General features: G+C 38.9%; 1 protein-coding gene across 2 annotated transcripts in view; it reads right to left on the bottom strand.

The window, feature by feature from the left end:
* The window catches only part of LOC124595871 (organic cation transporter protein-like), a 321,547-nt gene that overhangs the window by 140,168 nt on the left and 160,147 nt on the right, over positions 1-21,232 (bottom strand). For both annotated transcript variants that reach the window (XM_047134777.1, XM_047134778.1), the window contains one exon: positions 12,722-12,901. In XM_047134777.1, coding sequence (XP_046990733.1) covers positions 12,722-12,901 — 180 coding nt within the window. The remainder of the gene's footprint in view (positions 1-12,721; positions 12,902-21,232) is intronic.

The raw sequence follows: 21,232 nt of genomic DNA, 5'->3' as shown, positions 1-21,232 counted from the left end.
TACAATGAGGAAGCTTGTTTCTCCAGTGTTTGCTCCTCCAGAACAGATGACTCTAACCTCCTTTGTTATGCCACATCAGATGCAGCACACACCGGCACTGACGCCTGCTACTGGATTCTATGTTCCCCAGGAAGTTCCTTCTGCACAAGATTCTGGTTTCCTCTCTCTACAGTTTCTACCTCACTGTACTACAGGCCACTCAGCTGTACAGTTTTCGGGCACATACATATGCTTCCTCCTCGCCAGTATGTTCTACTGCTTCTTCGGACCTACAATACAACAAGGTTTGTTTTTCCAACATTTCTGGGTACCCGTGCAATGAGCTTTCCTTACAGCTCCAAGATGGATCACTGTTCATCATTCATGTTTCGCCTGAGGCCACAACTCATTCACAAATAACCATCCTGTGCACAGTCTCCATTTCAGATGGGATGGATGCAGCTGGAATAACAGTGACACTCAGCACCAACAGGATGCTCAGGGTATCCATCCCCCTCTTTGCCACATCTCCAACACCATCAACTCCCATGCTAGTCCAATGCACACATAGAGGTTGACCAGTCCATTCTCCTTACTGCATGGCAGACTATACCTTCTCTGCACCACCCTGCATGAACCTCCCCAACTACGTTCACCCATGCCTTACATTCGGACCAGCCATGGCATAGGTAGTAATGCTACTCTGCACAATCAACCAACACCCATCGAGCAGCCCACAACACCTCAGTATTCGACAAGACCCTCTTCTTCTCCCCAGTGCTCCACACTCCAAGGGAGAGGAGGGAGGGTGCTTTGCAGCAACCATAAAACCATCAATTGCCAATGACTCTACAATGCTGAGTATTCTATCATGGGATTCATCGAGCTTTGGATGTTGTTTGGATTGTGTTCGTTTTTGCTCAGAGTGTCTTATTTTCAGGTTATTGTGCATGAATAAAGAGTGTTTGATCATAACTGTTGGTAATTTCAATCCAGAAGCTTGTCAATGTTAATAGAAAAACCACGTCACACACATTCAACACTGACTTTTTCGCTGATCACGCCATGCCATTTAATGTGCCCACTTCTGCACCGGCACATGGGACACTCAAATCAATTGCATTGGAATACCTCTGCATCTACTCAGCCTATCACACAACCCAGACCATGGGCAATGCACCAACCGTGGTTGGTTCCGCCCCACCACTTGGCACTAAATTGCAATTTTGCGCCTTCCTTCAGCAATCTATGAACGTCGGTCATCGATGCTTCAACGTTGGGTCACACTCAGGGACATGTGCTTGTCCCTTTTACACAGATAATGGACAACAGATCACTGGCAGCACACCGCAGCACTGCTGCTTTCATTTCACCCATCTTGCTTCTTGATTTTACTGTGCCAGCTGTGATGTGTTCATTGTGGGGTTATGCAGGCCCCTTCTCCACAAGATCTGTGAGTGCTGGGGATCATATTGCCTCAGCACAAGTACTGGACATTCATCAAAACATCACTCCTGTCACTGTTGTACAGTTGACGCCAGTGGATGCTACTTTCCGAACCCTCATGTGGTCCCCGCCCTACCAACTCTTCCACAAGCTCTACCTCCAGACCTTTTTCTGAAGCTGCAGCCATTACAAATGGACAACCCAATGACATGGTTACCTTGGTGGACATCTTGTTGGATAACCTTGGAAGCATAGATGATGGCACTTGATTTGTTTGTTTGGTGAACCATTTGCATGACCACACTGATCTTATTAGTGACTTTTTGCTAAACCACCCGAGCGTAATAAATATGCTTCTGCTAGTACACTCCCCATCAATCATCTTTCATGTATGCCTGCACATGCTATCCATGGTAGCATTTATGATGAAAGTTTAGGCGACAGAACTGGTTCCCAGCTATGGAAATGCCTCTGAGCTCAGGTCATGAAGGAGTTCATGCCAGACTTAGTGCTCTGGACATTGTGATTAGTTAAGCCGCTCCAGAAAATACAACTACAACTGCTCCCTCATACCTCAACATCACGTGATGATAAACTGTGATTGACTGACCAGGCATATGCTATTATTCGACACCACCACCTACTTCCCTCATACAGTGCAGTTTTTGCTACTGAGGTTGGTAGAGCAGCACGTATACCTCCTCCATTGGCTCGTAGAGGTTGGGCGCAGGCTCACCTCAAGCAATGTAAAGCAGCTAGCAGCTAGCAGCATGAACCACCAGCTGCTTCTTGCCGAGGTCCACTGGCTGCTGCCGAGCCAGCGCCTCTCTGCTCCCCATGCTCGCTGCCACAGGAAGAGCGGTAGTTCCAGCTGACTTATGTGCAGCCCCACACCCAGTATATCCACTACGCTGGTTCCACGTAACTTTCAGGGACATCGCCCACAATTACCGACCTCCCAGCACTTTACCAAACTCTTTGCATGGGCCACAATATATGCCACAGCTCATGAGGAAGATGAAGGGTGCCTGCAGATGTTCCATTCTGTTTGATCTTTTAATCTATGAGGCTGTCTGTCACCTTGGATTTATGCTTGCATCGTCATTTCCTTGTCGACACGGTAACTGAAGTTATTGTTGTTCCACTCTCATTCACTGTAGTGGATGTAACACCAACCAAACTTTTCCTTCAAACAGCCAATAAATCATCACTTCACGTTGATGGCATGCTCAGGTTACTTATTAAACTCATCCTCAGTGAACCACTCATGTGGTCCTTCCGCATGGCCAATTTTGAAGACCTGGTACTTGGAACTGATTTCCTGATTCACTTTGACCAGTTGCCTGGTCTCCTGTCATCTGCTTTAGTGCACCATGCTTTGGGTACACACTTTGCATGCTCAGTCGTTCCCTCAGCTCTCTCTCCCCCTCAGATCTCTGACGATACTGACACAGCTCTCATCAAGTGCTCTTTTGTGGTAAACTGCCTCACCACTTCATCGCTCAGCTCCAACCCAAGTGCTCTGTGGTTGATGATTGTCACACTCACAATGCAGAATTGAACTACACCATCTTGATAGCTAAGCAGGCCCTCGTGGGTGTACAACACCTCATACGACAACTGTCTACGCCACGATATCTCGACAGAAGCAATAAGCCTCTTACGACTCTGGCATCTTCGCCCTCGCCCACACCAATCGCATCTCAGGTTTGTGACCCTTGTGTGCTACTGACTCCTGCTTGAGAAGTCCCTTTGCCATGTTCATCAAGACAAATGAATACTATTATGAAATAAAACACACTCATAAAATTGTCATGATAGTGTGTTTTAAACACATCGCCTCCCACCAGACAAAAAATGCCTTATTAAGGCTGCAGTGGAGGAACTTCTGTGGGCAGGCATTGTTCAACTGTTTGACAGTAACTGGTCTTCCGCCATATACTTAGTCCCCAAGAAGAGTGGCACAATGCACCTCTGTGGTGTCTGCTGTCGTTTTAATGTGCATACCATAATAGACAATTATCCTAGTCCATATATTTAGGATTTCATCCAACTACTTAGTGGAGCATGCATTTTTAATGTTTTGGTCTGCTGCAAGACATATTTACAAACACCGATGGAACAGAGTGACATACCCTAAACAGCCTCAATCATCCCTTTGGCCTTCACGAATTTTGTTACATGCTGTAAGGCCTCAAAAACATGGCTCAAACTTGGCAATGTTTCATCGCCTCACTTCCCTTTAACTGTTCTTACTGCTACGCATACCTAGATGACATTCTCATTTTCTCCTCCTCTTATGAGGAACATGAGCTACTCCTGGCCTTGGTACAGGCAAGTACCAGAGTTGAAATTAATCATGATAAACCACAACTTCGGCACACTTGTTACCTTTCTTGGGTACACCATCTCCTGTGAGAGTATACATCCTCCACAAGATCAGATCGACTGCATTCATGGTCCACCACTCCCTGTGACTTTTGCAAACTGAGCCAGTTTCTGTGGACCATAATAAATGTGTTCGATAATATTTCCTTGTATTGTTTTGTATGTCGGAGGGTTGATTGGACTCACCTGTTTCATTTGAGGTGTATTACAGGTCAATTGAAGTGTACGATACCTATTTCCTTTATTGTTCAGGGGTTGATGGGAATCGCATGCTTCATTTGAGGTGATATAAACTGAAGTGTTCGACAGCACATTCTCTTGTATGTTTGGGTGTTTCTTGGTATTGCTTGCTTCATTTGAGCTTTAGTAAAGTCAACTGAAGAGTCCAATACCATTTTTTTTTTTTTTTGTAGTTCGACATGTTGCTGATGTCATGGCTAAAAGCAGACAGGTGGTATTCCATGCTTCAGTAATAAGTAGTTTTTGCTGCATTATATCCAATGTCAGAGTACCCTCAAACTTTTTTTAGAATTGGTTCCCTGAGTTTGGTACCCTAAGAAATGTGTGTGTGTGGACACTTTTATTTGGATAGCACTGTGTAGAAAATGAGAGATGTTTTTGCCTTTGGTACCCTGAGAAATCAGCAATAGCAGAGCATGGTCTAGAAAATGGACACTGAATCACGTGCAACAAGATATTTGTATTGCATTCAAAGAGACATCTTTATTACACAGACTAATAGTTTCTGAGACAGCATAATAACAGAAACATTTGAGATAAAAATTTATGACAACAACCTCAATAAAAACAGCAGCTTGTAGCTTCGTTTGGCTTGGGATCTGGCCATTGGAAGGTTTGTGTAGGCATGGTGGGAGTGAAATGAAAACTTCACCTTATATGGCACTGTAGCAGTCACAGTGATGATATGGAAGGCAGCAAAGTTATATAAGGATGGCAGCAGCAACTGAAAGACAGTCACCACTTGACAATGGCTAAGGAGTACTCTGCCAAAAGCTCATGGACCTTAAATCACTTGATGTGACTAGAAGCTCAAGAGCATTTTATCATTTAAACCTTATTCTGGCCTGATAAAAATATTGTCCTATCTTTATAACAAACCAATGGCTAAAGTGATTTTTCTGTGCCTTAAATATAAAGCATGACACCCATATATAAAAATGGTGATACGAAACTGCCTACATTTACAAATCCACTGTATTACTGCTTTTGGGGGTGTCTACATTAACAGATTCATTTCACTCCTGTCACTCTTTTGTGAGATTTTGAGGAAGTTACCTACCATACAATATTGACTTATTTCTCACAGTCTGTTCTCCTAAATACCCTGTTTGCCTTTCATAAAGGACTCTCTTCAGAGAAAATCATGTTTTACTCCACAAATGAAGTTCTGCCAAAAGCTCATGGATTTTAAACCACTTGATGTGACTAGAACTGTGCTGCCTTCCATATCATCACTGTGACTGCTACAGCGCCATATAAGGTAAAGTTTTCATTGCACACCCACCATGCCTTCATCAATCTTCCAATGGCCATATCCCAAGCCAAACTTAGCTACAGGCTGCTGTCTTTATTGAGGTTGTTGCCATAAATTTTTATCTCAAATGTTTCTGTTATTATGCTGTCCCAGAAACTATTAGTGTGTGTAATAGAGATGTCTCTTTGAATGCAATACAAATATCTTGTTGCACGTGATTCAGTGCTTTGCTACTGCTAATTTCTCAGGGTACCAAAGGCAAAAACATCTCTCATTTTCTACACAGTGCTATCCAAATAAAAGTGTCCACACACACATTTCTTTGGGTACCAAACTCAGGGAACCAAAGGCAAAAGCATCTCTCGTTTTCAATATAGTGCTGTTGTATTTTATATACTCCTGTCTTCCTGAGTCAATATCATCTTTTGCAGGCCTCATGAGTTGTTTAATTTTGCTGGAGACCAGAAGACTGAATTGGTTGTACGCCTCCTTAGGAGCTAACTAACCTTTCCTGTTGCTTAGTCTCAGAAAGGCAAAAACACAAACCATCTTTCTGAAAACAGGTAAGCAGAAGGACAACAAGTAGGACACGAAGAAGCTTGGATTTTTACCATTCTGTAGCTCAGTAACAGGGAAGATTAGCTAGCTCCTACAGAGGCACAAACCTGATTTGGTTTTCAAGACGCCAGCAAAAATTCGGCAACATGTGAGGCCCAAAGTATGACTCAGAATGCCAGGAGTATATAAAATACCATGTGGGTGTGGAAAGTTTTGTGTCTGACAGACAGTGCATACAACTGAACACAGCAGTGTAGAACACAAGAGAAGTTTTTGCCATCAGCACCCTGAGAAACCAGAGGTAGCAGAGCATACTCTAGAAAATGGTGATTGCATTGCGTGCAGCAAGACATTTGTAATAATGTATACTAATAGTTTGGGGGAAAATGTAAAAAAAAAAGTGATTAAGGTAAAAATTTGTGACAACGCCCTCAATAAAGACAGTAGCTTCCAGTTAAGCACAGCTTGGGAGCCAGTAATTGGAAAAATAAATGGTTGTCCCAGGGAATTCTGTGACCTAGCCAGGGCTTTCATTTGTGTGAATTACAAAATTCTACTGGAAAAACTGAAATTTCATGACAACAAAGACATCTAGTTTGCATGGACTGAGACTTACATTAATTCTAGGAAGCTGAGGGTCTTATTGGCCAGTACCATCGGAATAAAACTTAATTTAGAATGGAAAGCTATAGAATAAGAGTTCCACAAAGTTTTGTTGGAGACTTACTCTTAATATTAGCTAGTACATTTGATTTATTGATATATTTTATTTATTGAAGCCCAGAAATATATTGTGTTCCAACAAAGATATAGGGCTGATGACAAAATATAATAAATTTACATTAAATTTTTTACTATGGGATAGCACATCTGTAACAACAGAAGATGTTTGGTATTTTCAACATATAAAACCTTTCACCTTAAACAGCTCATAAAGGAAACTAAATATGTAAATTCTGCACGCACATTGTGACAAAACATTGACCATGGAAAGCATAAATGCCAAACCATGCAGTGGAAATGGTAATATGCAAAAATATAAACATTTAATAGTAATACGAATATAGATTATGATCCATAAAATTAAATTAAATATATGATATAAACTTGGCTAGTATGTACGAGGGCAGTTCAATAAGTAATGCAACACATTTTTTTTCTCGGCCAATTTTGGTTGAAAAAACCGGAAATTTCTTGTGGAATATTTTCAAACATTCCCGCTTCGTCTCGTATAGTTTCATTGACTTCCGACAAGTGGCAGCGCTGTATGGAGTTGTTAAAATGGCGTCTGTAACTGATGTGCGTTGCAAACAACGGGCAGTGATCGAGTTTCTTTTGGCGGAAAACCAGGGCATCTCAGATATTCATAGGCGCTTGCAGAATGTCTACGGTGATCTGGTAGTGGACAAAAGCACGGTGAGTCGTTGGGCAAAGCGTGTGTCATCATCGCCGCAAGGTCAAGCAAGACTGTCTGATCTCCCGCGTGCGGGCTGGCCGTGCACAGCTGTGACTCCTGCAATGGCGGAGTGTGTGAACACACTCGTTCGAGATGATCGACGGACCACCATCAAACAACTCAGTGCTCAACTTGACATCTCTGTTGGTAGTGCTGTCACAATTGTTCACCAGTTGGGATATTCAAAGGTTTGTTCCCGCTGGGTCCCTCGTTGTTTAACCGAACACCATAAAGAGCAAAGGAGAACCATCTGTGCGGAATTGCTTGCTCGTCATGTGGCTGAGGGTGACAATTTCTTGTCAAAGATTGTTACAGGCGATGAAACATGGGTTCATCACTTCGAACCTGAAACAAAACGGCAATCAATGGAGTGGCGCCACACCCACTCCCCTACCAAGAAAAAGTTTAAAGCCATACCCTCAGCCAGTAAAGTCATGGTTACAGTCTTCTGGGATGCTGAAGGGGTTATTCTGTTCAATGTCCTTCCCCATGGTCAAACGATCAACTCTGAAGTGTATTGTGCTACTCTTCAGAAATTGAAGAAACGACTTCAGCGTGTTCGTAGGCACAAAAATCTGAACGAACTTCTCCTTCTTCATGACAACGCAAGACCTCACACAAGTCTTCGCACCCGAGAGGAGCTCACAAAACTTCAGTGGACTGTTCTTCCTCATGCACCCTACAGCCCCGATCTCGCACCGTCGGATTTCCATATGTTTGGCCCAATGAAGGACGCAATCCGTGGGACGCACTACGCGGATGATGAAGAAGTTATTGATGCAGTACGACATTGGCTCCGACATCGACCAGTGGAATGGTACCGTGCAGGCATACAGGCCCTCATTTCAAGCTGGCGTAAGGCCGTAGCATTGAATGGAGATTACGTTGAAAAATAGTGTTGTGTAGCTAAAAGATTGGGGAATAACCTGGTGTATTTCAATGCTGAATAAAACAACCCCTGTTTCAGAAAAAAAATGTGTTGCATTACTTATTGAACTGCCCTCGTATAAAAAGAAAATGTGAGTCACTGAACTTCATAATGTGTATATTTATGTATTCACTCACTGGGTTGAAACTGTAAACACAAGTTTAGAGATTGTTTAAAGGAGTTCATATCCTGTATAGCGTTTTATTCATAGAAAGTTTATTAAAAGTTTCAAACCTCTGTGGAATGACACATTCTGGTATTTTTGTGGGATGTGTGAAAGTTATTTCTGAATTTGGTGTTATGCCTGTGGGCATCACAGTTCCTATGAAGACTTTTGTCTTTATCTACTTTTTTTTTTTTTTTTCAAAAATAAATCAGATTCTCTTAGGTAAATGCATGATACTGGAAATAAGTAAAGTAGTGTGAAAACATGTTTTCATTTAAATGTATTAAGTACTGCCAGAGAGCTTCTCCTGAATGTTACTCCATAGTTTAGACATAACAGAATACAAGCATAGCAAGCACTTTTAACAGCTTCCATGTTGGTGCATGGTTTCAGGGCCCATAGGACATAACATCTTCAGACATGAACCATAAATGACTTATCAATAACTCCAAAGGACTAGTATTAGTAATTTATTCACCCAAGAATCCTTTTACAATGATATTGGGTATGTCAGCTTAATACAAAGAGACACACATCGTACACACACATAATAACACAAAAAATGTAATATTTACTAGTGACACAAGCAGACAGACAGAACCCAGATGATAACTATACTCTCCTCTGAATGAATTACAGCTAAATGTTTGAATCTCTTTTTCGCACAGGTTAGCATATTTTACACTCAGAAATATCTTACAGCACTATGTATCTAGCTTTTCTTCACAACGTTGACAGAGACAATAATAATGAAGTCAACAGAAAGGGCTGCTAGCATCTGGGATCAAAGTATCTTGTGTCAGGTCTAGGTGTTATTAAGACATGAAGGAGCACTACAAGCAATACTACAAAATTCTTTACTGTATCACCAAAATAAAGCAAAAACCATACACTGTAGCATTAGTGGTAGTAATAAATAAAGCAAAAACCCTGCACTGTAGTATTCTTTGTCTATCCTGTGCAGACCTTTTCATCTCTGCATCCTACATCTATTAGGACCTACATATTGTGGATAAGCCATTGACTCTTCTTCAATTTGAACCCCTGCATTCCCTCCATAACTAAACTGAAACGTCCTTCATGTCTCATAGTGTATCCTTTCATGTAATCCCATGTTTTAGTTGAATTGTGCCATAAATTTCTTTTCTACCCAGTTGGATTCAGTACCTTTTCTACATTTATCCAATCTACTCACCTAAACTTCAGAATTCTTCTGTAGTACTATATTTAAAAGAATTCTGTTTTACTTATAATCTTCATTTAACTTCTGAGAGACAGAGTACTTTGCAAAAATTCCTAATACTTAAATTTATATTTAATATTAACAAATTTGTGTTTTTCAGAAACATTTTTCTTGTTATTGCCAGTCTGTACTTTGTATCCTCTCTGCTTCAATCATTGTCAGTTATTTTGCTGCAAAAGTAGCAAACTCTTCTACTACTTTTAGTGTCTCATTTCCTTATTTAATTTCCTCATCACTAATTTAATTTGGCTACACCCCTGTACCCTTGTTGTACTTTATTTGATATATCTCTTCTAACCTCTTCCCAAGACACTGTCTCCTCTGTTCAACTGATCTTCTACACCCTAGGTATCTTTGATAGAATTACAAGGTCATTAGCAAACTTCAATGTTTTTATTTCTTCTCTCTGAACTTTAACTCACTCTCCAAATTTATTCTTATAGCTAGTTTTCTTTGCTGCTAAGTCAACAAATACATTGAATAACATTAGGGATAGGCTACAACCCCATCTCACTTCCTTATGAACTAGTACTTTCCTTTCCTGTCATTTAACCTGGTTTCTGTACATGTTGCAGATAACCGTTTTCTCCCTGCATTTTAAACCTGCTACTTCCAGAATATCAAAGAGTGTTTGACATTCTACACCGTCAAACATTTTCTCTAAATATGCAAATGCTGTAAACAAAGGTCTGCTTTTCTCAAATTTGTTGTGTAACAAAATTTGTAGGACTAGTTTTGTCTTGCATGATCCTACATTTCTATGGAACACAAGCTGATTTTCTCCCAGCTTGGCTTCTATTAGCCGTTCCATTTCTGTTAATAACTGATGTCAGTACTTTGCAATCATGACTTATTAAATGGATGGTTCTGTAATAGTCACATCTCTGTGCACCTGTCTTCTTTGGAACTGGGATTAATAAATTATTCTTGAAATCTGAGAGTATTAGTCCTGTCTCAATAATGTTTGTAGCAGGTGGAATAGTCTTGTCATGATCTCTAGGATCTCAATAATTCTCAGGAAGTGCAGTTTACTCCAGGAGCCTTGTTTTTATTTCAATCTTTCGGTGCTCTGTCAAATTCTTCTTGCATTATAATATCTTCAGTGTCATCTTCATGTACTACTTCTTCTCTTCTAGAAAATTTACTTCAAGTTTATTTCCTTTGTTCTATACATCCCTTCCATCTTTCAGCCTTCCCTTCTTTGTTTATTATGGCTTGCCACACATGTGATTCTCTTTTCTCAAAAGTTTTCTTTAATTTTTGTACAGCTGTCATCTACCTTTCTGCAGTCATGCATGTTTCTACAGTTTTGGATTTCTATTCTAACTATTCCTACTTTGCCATTTTACACTTTCTGCTAATTTCATGTTTTAGATGTATGTATTTCCTTTTATCTCTTTCATTGGGGGTCATTTTTTATATGTCTGTTTTTGTAAGTTAAATTCAGTAGTTTGTGTGTTATCCATGGTTTTCCGTTGTTCCTTGTCTTTTTGCTTGGTCCTCTAGTGCCTTTACTATTTAATTTCTCAAAACTACTGACTCAGAGCAAAGTTGCTCCACTGCTTGAAAGTATAAGGAAACTGAAGAAGGAAAGAGAGAGACATACCCACTCATGCTGAATTCCTTTCCCATCTTGCAGTCAAAATCTGCTGCCGCACATTTTTAAACTCTCAAATCTGCAGTTCATAGTCAATAAATTATAGTCATAGTCCACATTTGCACCTGGAAACGTTCTAAAATTTAAAAACTGCATTCAAAATCTCACTCTTCTAGACCAAAGATGTGTCTGGAGATGCCTCAGACAGTGGTGGGATACCAAAATGACTGTCGCCCGCCATACAGCCTGACAACTAGGAGTGATGGCCTAGTGTGCTATTTTCTCTTTAAGCAAACTCCTTTGGTTGTCATCCATGGCACCCTTACAGCGGCACATCAACAATATTCTGTGCCCCATTTTATTGCCCTTCGTCGCAAGCCATCCTGGGCTTACATTTCAGCAAAATAATGCCTACCCACACATGGTGAGAATTTCTGATGCTTGTCTTCATGCTTGCCAAACCCTAACTTGGCCAGCTACATCACCAGATCTCTTTGCAATTGAAAATGTTTGGAGCATTATGGACAGGGCCTCCAACTAGCTCAGCATCTTAACAATCTAACTTGCCAATTGGACATAATTTGGCACAATATCCCTCAAAAGGACATCCAACAACTATATCAATCAATGCCAAGCCAAATAACAGCTTGTGTAAGAGCCAGAGGTGGATCAATGCATTATTGATTTGCTCATTTTCTGAAATTTTAATAATTTGTTTGTAGGTACATGTACATCACATCTACTGACTCCATCTCATTCAGATAATTCTATCATGGTGCTTCTTTTTTCCCCTAGAGTGTGTTTCTTGCCATTTATCAGCTTCTGTAGCTTTTTGCAGAGATCTTCTGCCTCTTTATCGAAAAGTGAGCATGATGATGCATGCTTATTAAAAATTTTCATGAAATATCTGAGTTTTTTTCCCTTCATATTACTAATGCTATTCTGCCTTAGATTTCTAATATCCATAATGTTTTAAATTTTTTGTTTACAATAAATTTTCCTTCCTGCACTGTTCCAATGTAATAAAACATTAGTCATGGTTCTGATTCTGTTAAGTCTTCAGTTGTATTTTTTTAACTTTATACTGAGTAAATGTCTTTCATTTAAGGTATTCACTTTGACATTATCAGTTTTGTGACTATAAGGACATCTGAATTGTATAATCTCAAAACTGATAATGCAATATGAATATCTTAAAAGGGAGCTGAATAGAAACTCATCTATTACAGTGTATTGTCTTGTGCTATGACTGACAAGCATCTGATCTGAGTCTAAATCATCAACAAAAATTATCGGTGAAGGAACTTGACAAAAATGCGTAAACAATTTTATTTCATATGGAACAACACATCAAAACTGATTTAGCATGCACAATAAGTACGTGTCATTAGACTTTAATAGTTGAAAATTGTATATTTTAAATTTTATAGATATTTATATTTCCGATTTCTTGGGTAGCACTCACCTCAGGTGAAAGTTGTCCTGAACTACACCAGTAAGTTCCAGGACGTTTATCTGGACCAATCACGAGAATGCTGGCCATCTGCCAGGCAGAGGGAATTTTCACAAGAGCCAGAAGCAGGAACATGTGCCATGGTTGTCTCTTCTTGTGCTCCCTTCCCATTCTGACATCCAGCAGTGGGTCCTGTCCAAAAAAACAGGAATGCTTTTGATGCTGCCACTTAATTAGTAATGGAAAGTTCACTAGATTACAAAAAGTATGATGGAGCTTGATAAATAACTGTATTAAAGAATCTTGGCTATTGCTTAGTGACACAGTATGGTACATCAAATATATTTTTACCATGAAATATGATAACCATCATCTCTTTGACAAGTATCTACATAATTCACACAAGCATTGTAATAACTGACATGCACTCATTTAACCTGAAATTGGTTTCCACTTGATATAATACCCTTTTCCTGTATTTTGTTGCAGTCAGAGGAGCAGAAGCAATGTGACATGAAGTTACATCATCTTGACAGGGAGAATATACTGTGTGCTGGTTTTCATGTTTCGTGCAGTCTATCAGTTTTTATTCTGTGGATTTTTCATTCACATGCTGGTATGGCATATTTCTGTTTACAAAATATGTAGATCCCTCCAGTATCACTCCCTTCTTTTGATCCATGCCAAATTATAAATCATTTCAGGCTAAAATAGTTGATGTCCTGCCATATATTAAACTCTGAGTAGACTGGAGCAATAAGATGGAATTAATTTATGCTAAAACAGCACAAGGTATGTCACAATAATTCCATGGGCACACACTTCAATTACTGGTAACATGAAGTGAGATTCTAGGAATGTAAAAAATAATAAAAGAATAGATGTAAGCTGTTAGTATGATAAATAAGCTCCAGGCAACGGTACTGGCCTCACTGCCAATGACATTTCTAATGTTAAGCTTCATTCCTTCCAAAACTAGGAGAAGAACTTCTTGGACAGTTGTAGGATAAAGTACTGTTAATTGCTTTTAATGTGATGCTACTTTCCTTTCTTTTTACAGTTTCCACATACATTTTGAAGATGATTTAGTGATATGGTTTTAATTAAACTATATTTTTGTCACATTTTCTGAATGACACTATCATGTTATGACATGTATTTTTATTCATCACATTGCTTGTAGTATGTTTCCTTCTGAGCTGATTTTTATATTTTTTGCCAAACCAGGCCCATATACCAGCAGCAAAAATCAAAGATAGCAAAGAAAGTATATACATTACATGGTTTCTCAGTGCACCTCTTCTAATCGATCAAACTGACATTTACAGAAGTTAAGGAAAATCTTTCCTCTCATACAGTATACTTTTTTCCTTTATCTACTGTATGCCTACTTTTCCTCTGCAGGGAATTTGGAGAGTAGAATAACAGATACGACCAACAAGATCATAAACTACTGTCACTATTCTCTAGCTTTTCAAAAGTAATTGCAAGCATAGTGTACCTAACACATTAATTAGAAAAGTACAAAATTATGAGATGGAATTGCTGGCTTTCACAAAGATCTTTGCCTACCTTCTTTCCTTACAACAAGTGAATCCCTCTCACAATGGGTTCTGAGTAATCTGCTCTTCCTTTGCAATCACCCCAAAACTATTCCTCACCTCTCTAAGGAAGGACTAATAGTTCCAAAAGCTAGGTTGGTTTTATTTACTTTTATAAATGTCTCTCAGCAGGGCTAAAAAGTTTGCCTCTTGAAGGTAAGTTATGGCCAGAAACGCTGTCTCATAGGCTTATAGTTTTCTCAAGTGAATTCTTACTTTCTGATAAAATTGCTGAAAGAGTATCATATGAAAGATCATCTAACTTTACGTAAAAGAATTAAATAAATTTCCAGGTTTTCTAGGGATACATTTTGTTACAAATATTGTCCTCTGCTTTACAGAAATGTGATGTAGATAAAGTGTAAAACATTCTTTGAGGTAACCTTTCTGGCTGCATCAGCTGCTCTGGAAATTTTCTTAGTAGGTTTAAAAGAATTCTTAATAGATTTTTGAACACTCCTTTCCATAAAGGAAGAAGCTTAAAGTTTTTGCTCTCACTGAAATATAGGTCTTTCACTTTTATGCATCAGCTCATTATCATTGTTAAGATTAGATGTTTTACTGTTTAACAAAGTATGCACACCATTGAAATACGTAAATACAAATAGCCATCTCAGCAGAGCAACCCTTTTGAAAACTAAACTCTAATTAACTTACTATCTCATTACTACACAGGTGAGTGACAATTCTGGAGGTCTACACTGCCTCCTCAAAAAGTTTGGAAAATGGTATATGAAGTGAGACTAGCCAGATGATATGTGGATCATCTCCCTCATTAGAAGCCAAACAATAGCATATTTTAATCTGTCTGGGAAATACCCTGAATTAATGAAGTATTAAAAATATGACCAAGAATGTTACACATTAAATGGCAAGAACCATTTTTTCCTTTATTGGACATATTATCAACTCCACAATAAATTTTACTTTGGAGGATAATTACGTTTTGTGTTTCAGATGGGTTTGTGTGTGAATTATTTATTTCATTAATTTTACTCCATATTTGTTCACTGCTTTCATTCTGAAGTTCTTGAATCAATGCTTTCATCCACTTTCAAAAAGGATTTATTAATATCTGAACATGTGGTGGATAAACTGAGTCACACACAGGCACTTTTGTCCAAATGCTTACTTGTTTAGGAGTCTTTTTTTTGTGCCTGTCTGCGATTAAACATGTCCATTATATGGTGAGCAGCAATCTATCCTTTTCATAATATTGTCACTACTCCATTATAGATTTTCCATTGTTTTATTTCTTAATATTGCTACACATGAACTGTCTTTTGTAGTTTTTCCATTCTCTTCAATAGAAATAGAGTCATTTTCTAAGGTTTCTTTCTCTGCCTCTCTTTTAAAATATTCTATACAGATTTCATTTTATTGTCTGGCAAAATGTGCATACTCCTGGATTTTTAACTATTTTTATTAAAATGTTGCATTACACCTCCATGTTTACAATATGAAAGTACTCCAGGTTCCTCACTTGTTTTAGCTATTTAATAGATTTCCTTATTTTGTTCTAACGATAGTCTTTCTTTGTAAATATGATGAAGTGGCATTAAGTTCATCATAAACTTGACCTCACTTAACTTTTTTTTAGCTTTTCCAAAAATCTTCCCAAATCATTGGTTACTCTCATCATTTTCTCTGAAGGTTTCTGGATTGTCCATATAGCTGACTTTTTTAATGTGATTAACAGTACTTTGTGATCCGCCAATCCATTTTCTGCAGGCACGTGGCTAATTGCATCTATTCATCATTTTTCCTGTCAGATTCCTTTAAGATGTCTACATTAAAATCACCACAAATCTTTCTGCCTGACATACAGAACAATAGGGCTTCAAATGTTTTCATGACAATTTCCCAGTTACCTTGTGGGTATCTGTTCACTGTAACCATAACAAGAACCGTATAATTCAGTGTTAACTCAAAAGCACGTGCTACACAAAAGTACTTATTTTTGTATTTTGCTTTCCGTTATTTACATAAAACTGGTTTTGGGCCAGCTGTCCATCTTCAAATCTATTACAAAAAATTATTTTATAATTACAGTTGGCTCATATTATAAATCCTTCAAACGTAATGCCAAATGGAAGAAGATATTTTTGGGACTTTTTAAAGCTGTTTTAAAGTTTTTAATAATAATAACTTCTTCATCAATGTTTCATTTCCTACAATTAGCAACATCTTTAATGTTCGGTCCATACAGGCAACTTTTGAGTGCTATGAACTTCCCACCCGTTACGATCCTTCTACAAAATATTTTACAAATTTTTCATAATGGTTTTGTAAAGTTGTTTTAAACTTCTTTAATGCTATTAAATTTTGCATTGTGATTGATGAAGTTATTATGAACTACATCAGCCCATTCTCTACAAACAGAGTGTGTTTCTCAGTGTTGTAGGTAGGTGTTGCACCAATCAGGTTTTTTAATTTTATAAATCTGTAACTATAACAAATGGTAGGTTATGTACATTCATGTTACAACTAATTTCCCAAAACTCTTGAAGCTTGCTAACTTGAATTTGAAATCATTTATAATTTGAACCAGCTGTAATAGGTCTGGAGATGGGCAGCTAGTCCAAAACTGGTCAAATGGAAATAAAGGAAAGTGATCTGTAGGCTGAATTTGGACATAAGTAATGATCACAATAACTCCATGAGGATGAATACATTTAGATTTGATATATTTACTGTTTCTTGTGAAAGTGACCTCTTCTTTGTTATCTATGAAAATGCGACAGTTCATTGTCACTCTAAGGTTTTCTATTGCTATGGTTATATGGCACTCAGACAGACAAATGACAAATTTCTTTCCAACTGCTGAGGACTCACTAGCAACTGACAGTCCATTTAGTTTATTTTATATTCCCTGATATTGTGATGAAATAAGTAGATTTCAGTTTCTGTCTAATCTTAAGTGTTGAAGTGGGAGTCTCCATTAATTTGATTTCCTGTTGTCAGTCTGAATTTACCACAACACTAAAGTTAGGTGCATTTGTATACTGGCATTGTGAAAGTTGAAGCCTCCATTCTGGTGATGGACTGGAGCTGAGCCTAGGTCAGAGATTATATGTACCTCTCACACCAACATCTGCTGGCTTTTCCCTGGTCATTATAACAGTGGTTCTCACTTTGTCACCTGCAATAATCATTTTCTGCAGCACAGCAAATCCAAGATACATCTACCTTGAGGCTTTCTTCTTTTTTGTTAGCAAGTTTCTTTAGACATCCCTCAACTGTGAGCAATTGATCATCTCTGTTGAAATCCTTACACAACTGTCCTAAGATTTCTGTTAGGTAACTGACTAAGACTAGCACTTTGTGTCACAAAACTTGTGACCTGGCAGCCCGAAACTGTTGGGCTCCACCTCTCCCACAACTGCTACCTATCAGCAGAACTTGTTTTCTACAGTGTTTTCCACCCAAAATATCTTAATGATTCCAAGCTCTCTTTCGCTTTACCATAGATTCATATTAGATTGCAAGGTGGAAATTCGTTTGTAAGGTAGCAAAGCCAACAGATGGGAATATGAAATAAAACTTCTCACAACAGTCTGATCTCACAGCTCAAGGTGTACATTCATTGTTGGAAACATTAGCTTCATATTTAATGTGCATCATAATGACACTTTGTCAATCCTGTTTTGTTACTAGTTCATCTCATTTTAATTTTGTTATCAGTTCATTGTAGCCAACATGTGCTCAATATTTAGTGCTCTTTTGTATAGGCCTAAGTAACAGAAGCTATGAGCCAAATTCAGACACATTGCATTACAAATTACCAACAAGTAGTTTCGCATATATTATAAATAGGATACCATATTTCTTCTATTGAAAATGCAAGAGGCATCTGCTGTGTACTGCTTACTCAATCCATTGACGAAAGGCTCTGTGCATCATACAGTGATATACAAAGAAAGATTCTTGCACTGCAAGTTCTTTTTCCATGTGTGACACTGTTTTGGCTATATGTTCTTATCAGTTTTAAGTCTCAAAAAATAACTTTGAAGAGCAACTTCACATTTGTTTGACTTCATGTGGGTTATGACATCAACCCCCCTTCCCCTCCTCCTACGTCCATTGCCAGATTTTACACCACAAACTGGCACTGGGACAGAGTTAATGTCTGATGTGGTCCCACACATCTTTTATTGGAGATAGATCTGGAGACCTTCCTGGTCACACAAGTACCTCAGTGTCTCACAGATATTTATAGAGACACATGTCACATGTGGATGAGCATTGTTCTTTTGAAAAATGGTGTCAGGATACTGTATCATGAAGAGGTGACACAAGAGGATACAGCATGTCAGATGTAAAATTGTATCATCTGAGTCCTCTCAATCACTATAACCTGAAGTCATACCCAATGCAAGAGCTTATGGGCACATCACAAATGATCTCTACAACATGACACCAGGAGTAACACAGCTGTGCTAAAACAATGAAAGAATGGGACCTCTTCCCAAGTTGCCATCATGCTGACTGATGGTGGCTGTTCAGGGCAAGGCAGAAACTCGAGTCATTGCTGAAAACAATGTGACACCATTTATCAACAGTCCATTCTTCCTGCACACGGTACCACTCCAAATGTAGCAATTTGCATTGTGGTTTTAGCGGCAGGCTACATGTGGACCAGTAATTCCCTAGTCCAGCAGTTGCTAGCCTCCGACCAATGGTGCAGGATGACATGGATTGTTGCTGGGAGTTTATTACTTGTACTTGGATGGCGAGCGAAGGGGATTCAATGTGCTCGGTGCATGATATGGTTTTCCTCCCTTACTGTGTGATCAATCAGAATCTTGACGACGACTGTGTCTGCCCTCATATTCCCATGATGTTCAACATCAGGCCAGTGTCACATCCAGATGCCCGAAACCTTTGGATATTGCACAATTTGACCAGCCAGCCAAATGGAGACCTACAATGAGACTCCGTCCAAACTGCTGTATTTTCTTTATTTCATTGTCCCTCTTGGGCACATGGTTTTCTCCGTATAGCTCAACATGTGATGTTGTTCATGCAGGTTGAATATCCTACAGGCTTGATAACAACAGTGCTGCACTCAGGTGGCCATTCCGCCTTTACAGGAAATGGAAACTAATCATTTACATACCTGACAATGATCAGCACAAAGTTACACTGACATCCGACAACATCTTCTGGATGTTTCATTTTTTGTCAGACAATATAATTTTAACAAAAAACATTACTGTCATTGCAACTGAATACCTGGATCCCAACACATCACATCACTGATGGCATTGCAACCCCCAAGAGTTTTCAGAAAGATCTATAGTAATGGAGTGGAATGTTAATATTCTTCAAATTCAAGTAATAACCGTGGTAACTTAAAGGGGGGGTGTAAGGTACAGTGAAGCGACTCTAACAGCCTCTCCTGTACAAATGTCAACCTCACCTACCCGAGTTGCAGCTAAGGATTGCTGCACGGTACACCCTGTTATTGCTAACGAGGCTCTGACGACCGAGTGTTTCCCGGGATAAGGAAACGCCCCCTATCAAGTGCCAACGGTCTCAAAGAGAGCGGATGAGCGGATAGAGGCAGGGCACTCTCTTGTCCTTGGAGTGAGAAATTGCTCCTAAAGGCGGAAGAACTTCACAGTCAACGGCATAGGATGGAGAAGGCAACGGGAAACCACTCCATTAAAGATCACTCAAGATATCCCAAGAATCAGTAGCGCACCATGCCAGAATCTTCTGTTAAACATAAATCCGGAGTAATAGTCCCCCAATCGGATCTCCGGGTGGGGACAATGGAAGGTCAGGCAAAGTTGAAGAATACACTAAAAATAGCAACATGGAATGTAAGAACACTCCTCCAATGCGGGAAATTAGAGAACCTCAAACTAGAGATGGACAGAATGGGAACAGACATAATAGGAATATCTGAGATGCGATGGCCTGAACCAGGAGACTTCAGATCAGGAAATTATCGTATCATTCATACAGGTACTAACCAAGGAACAACTGGAATCGGTGGAGTTGGAATAATTCTAAAAGGAAAACTCGGGAATCTAGTCACAGGATATGTGCAATTTAACTCTAGGATAATACTAGTCAAAATTGGAACCAAACCAAAGAACACGGTAATAGTACAAGTCTATATGCCGACATCGGCAGAAGAAGACGATGTAATAGAAACAGTGTATGAAGACATCAACAAAGTTATAAATTATGTTAAAGGTGAAGAGAACTTAATTATAATGGGAGATTGGAATGCTAGTGTTGGAGAAGAGAAAGTTGACGGAATTGTAGGGAAATATGGTCTAGGAGATAGAAACGAAAGAGGAAGCCGGCTAATTGAATTTTGTGCCAAAAACAAGTTGGTCATAGCGAACTCCCTTTTCAACCACCATAAAAGAAGAAGGTACACGTGGAAAGCCCCAGGAGATACTAGAAGACACCAAATCGACTATATATTAGTAAAATCGCGTTTTAAAAACCAAATCAAGGATTGCAGAAGCTACCCGTCTGCGGATATTAATAGTGATCACAACCTTGTAATGATGAAATGCTTACTCAAACTCAAGCGATTAGAGAGAAAAACGAACAAAGTATGGAACAGAGATAACCTAAAGTCTGAAGAACTAGTGATCCCTTATGCACGGAAAACTGATGAGATGGCATCAAACATTATTCCCGGGAGTACTAACGAGGAGTGGAAACAAATCAAAGAAGGCATACATAAAGCAGCAGAAGAATTTATTGGGAAAGCCAAACCTGTAAACAGGAAAGAGTGGATAACACCTGAAATAATTTGTCTAATGGAAGAAAGAAGACTATACAAAAATGCCTCTGACGAGCAAAGCGAAAACAAATATAGAAAGCTTAGAAACCAAATAAACAGAGAATCTAGGAAAGCAAAAGAAAATTACCTCAACAGCATTTGTAAAGAGGT

This window comes from Schistocerca americana, chromosome 2, assembly GCF_021461395.2.
Source record: "Schistocerca americana isolate TAMUIC-IGC-003095 chromosome 2, iqSchAmer2.1, whole genome shotgun sequence".
Taxonomy (NCBI): domain Eukaryota; kingdom Metazoa; phylum Arthropoda; class Insecta; order Orthoptera; family Acrididae; genus Schistocerca; species Schistocerca americana.
This window is presented reverse-complemented; position numbering and strand designations above follow the sequence as displayed.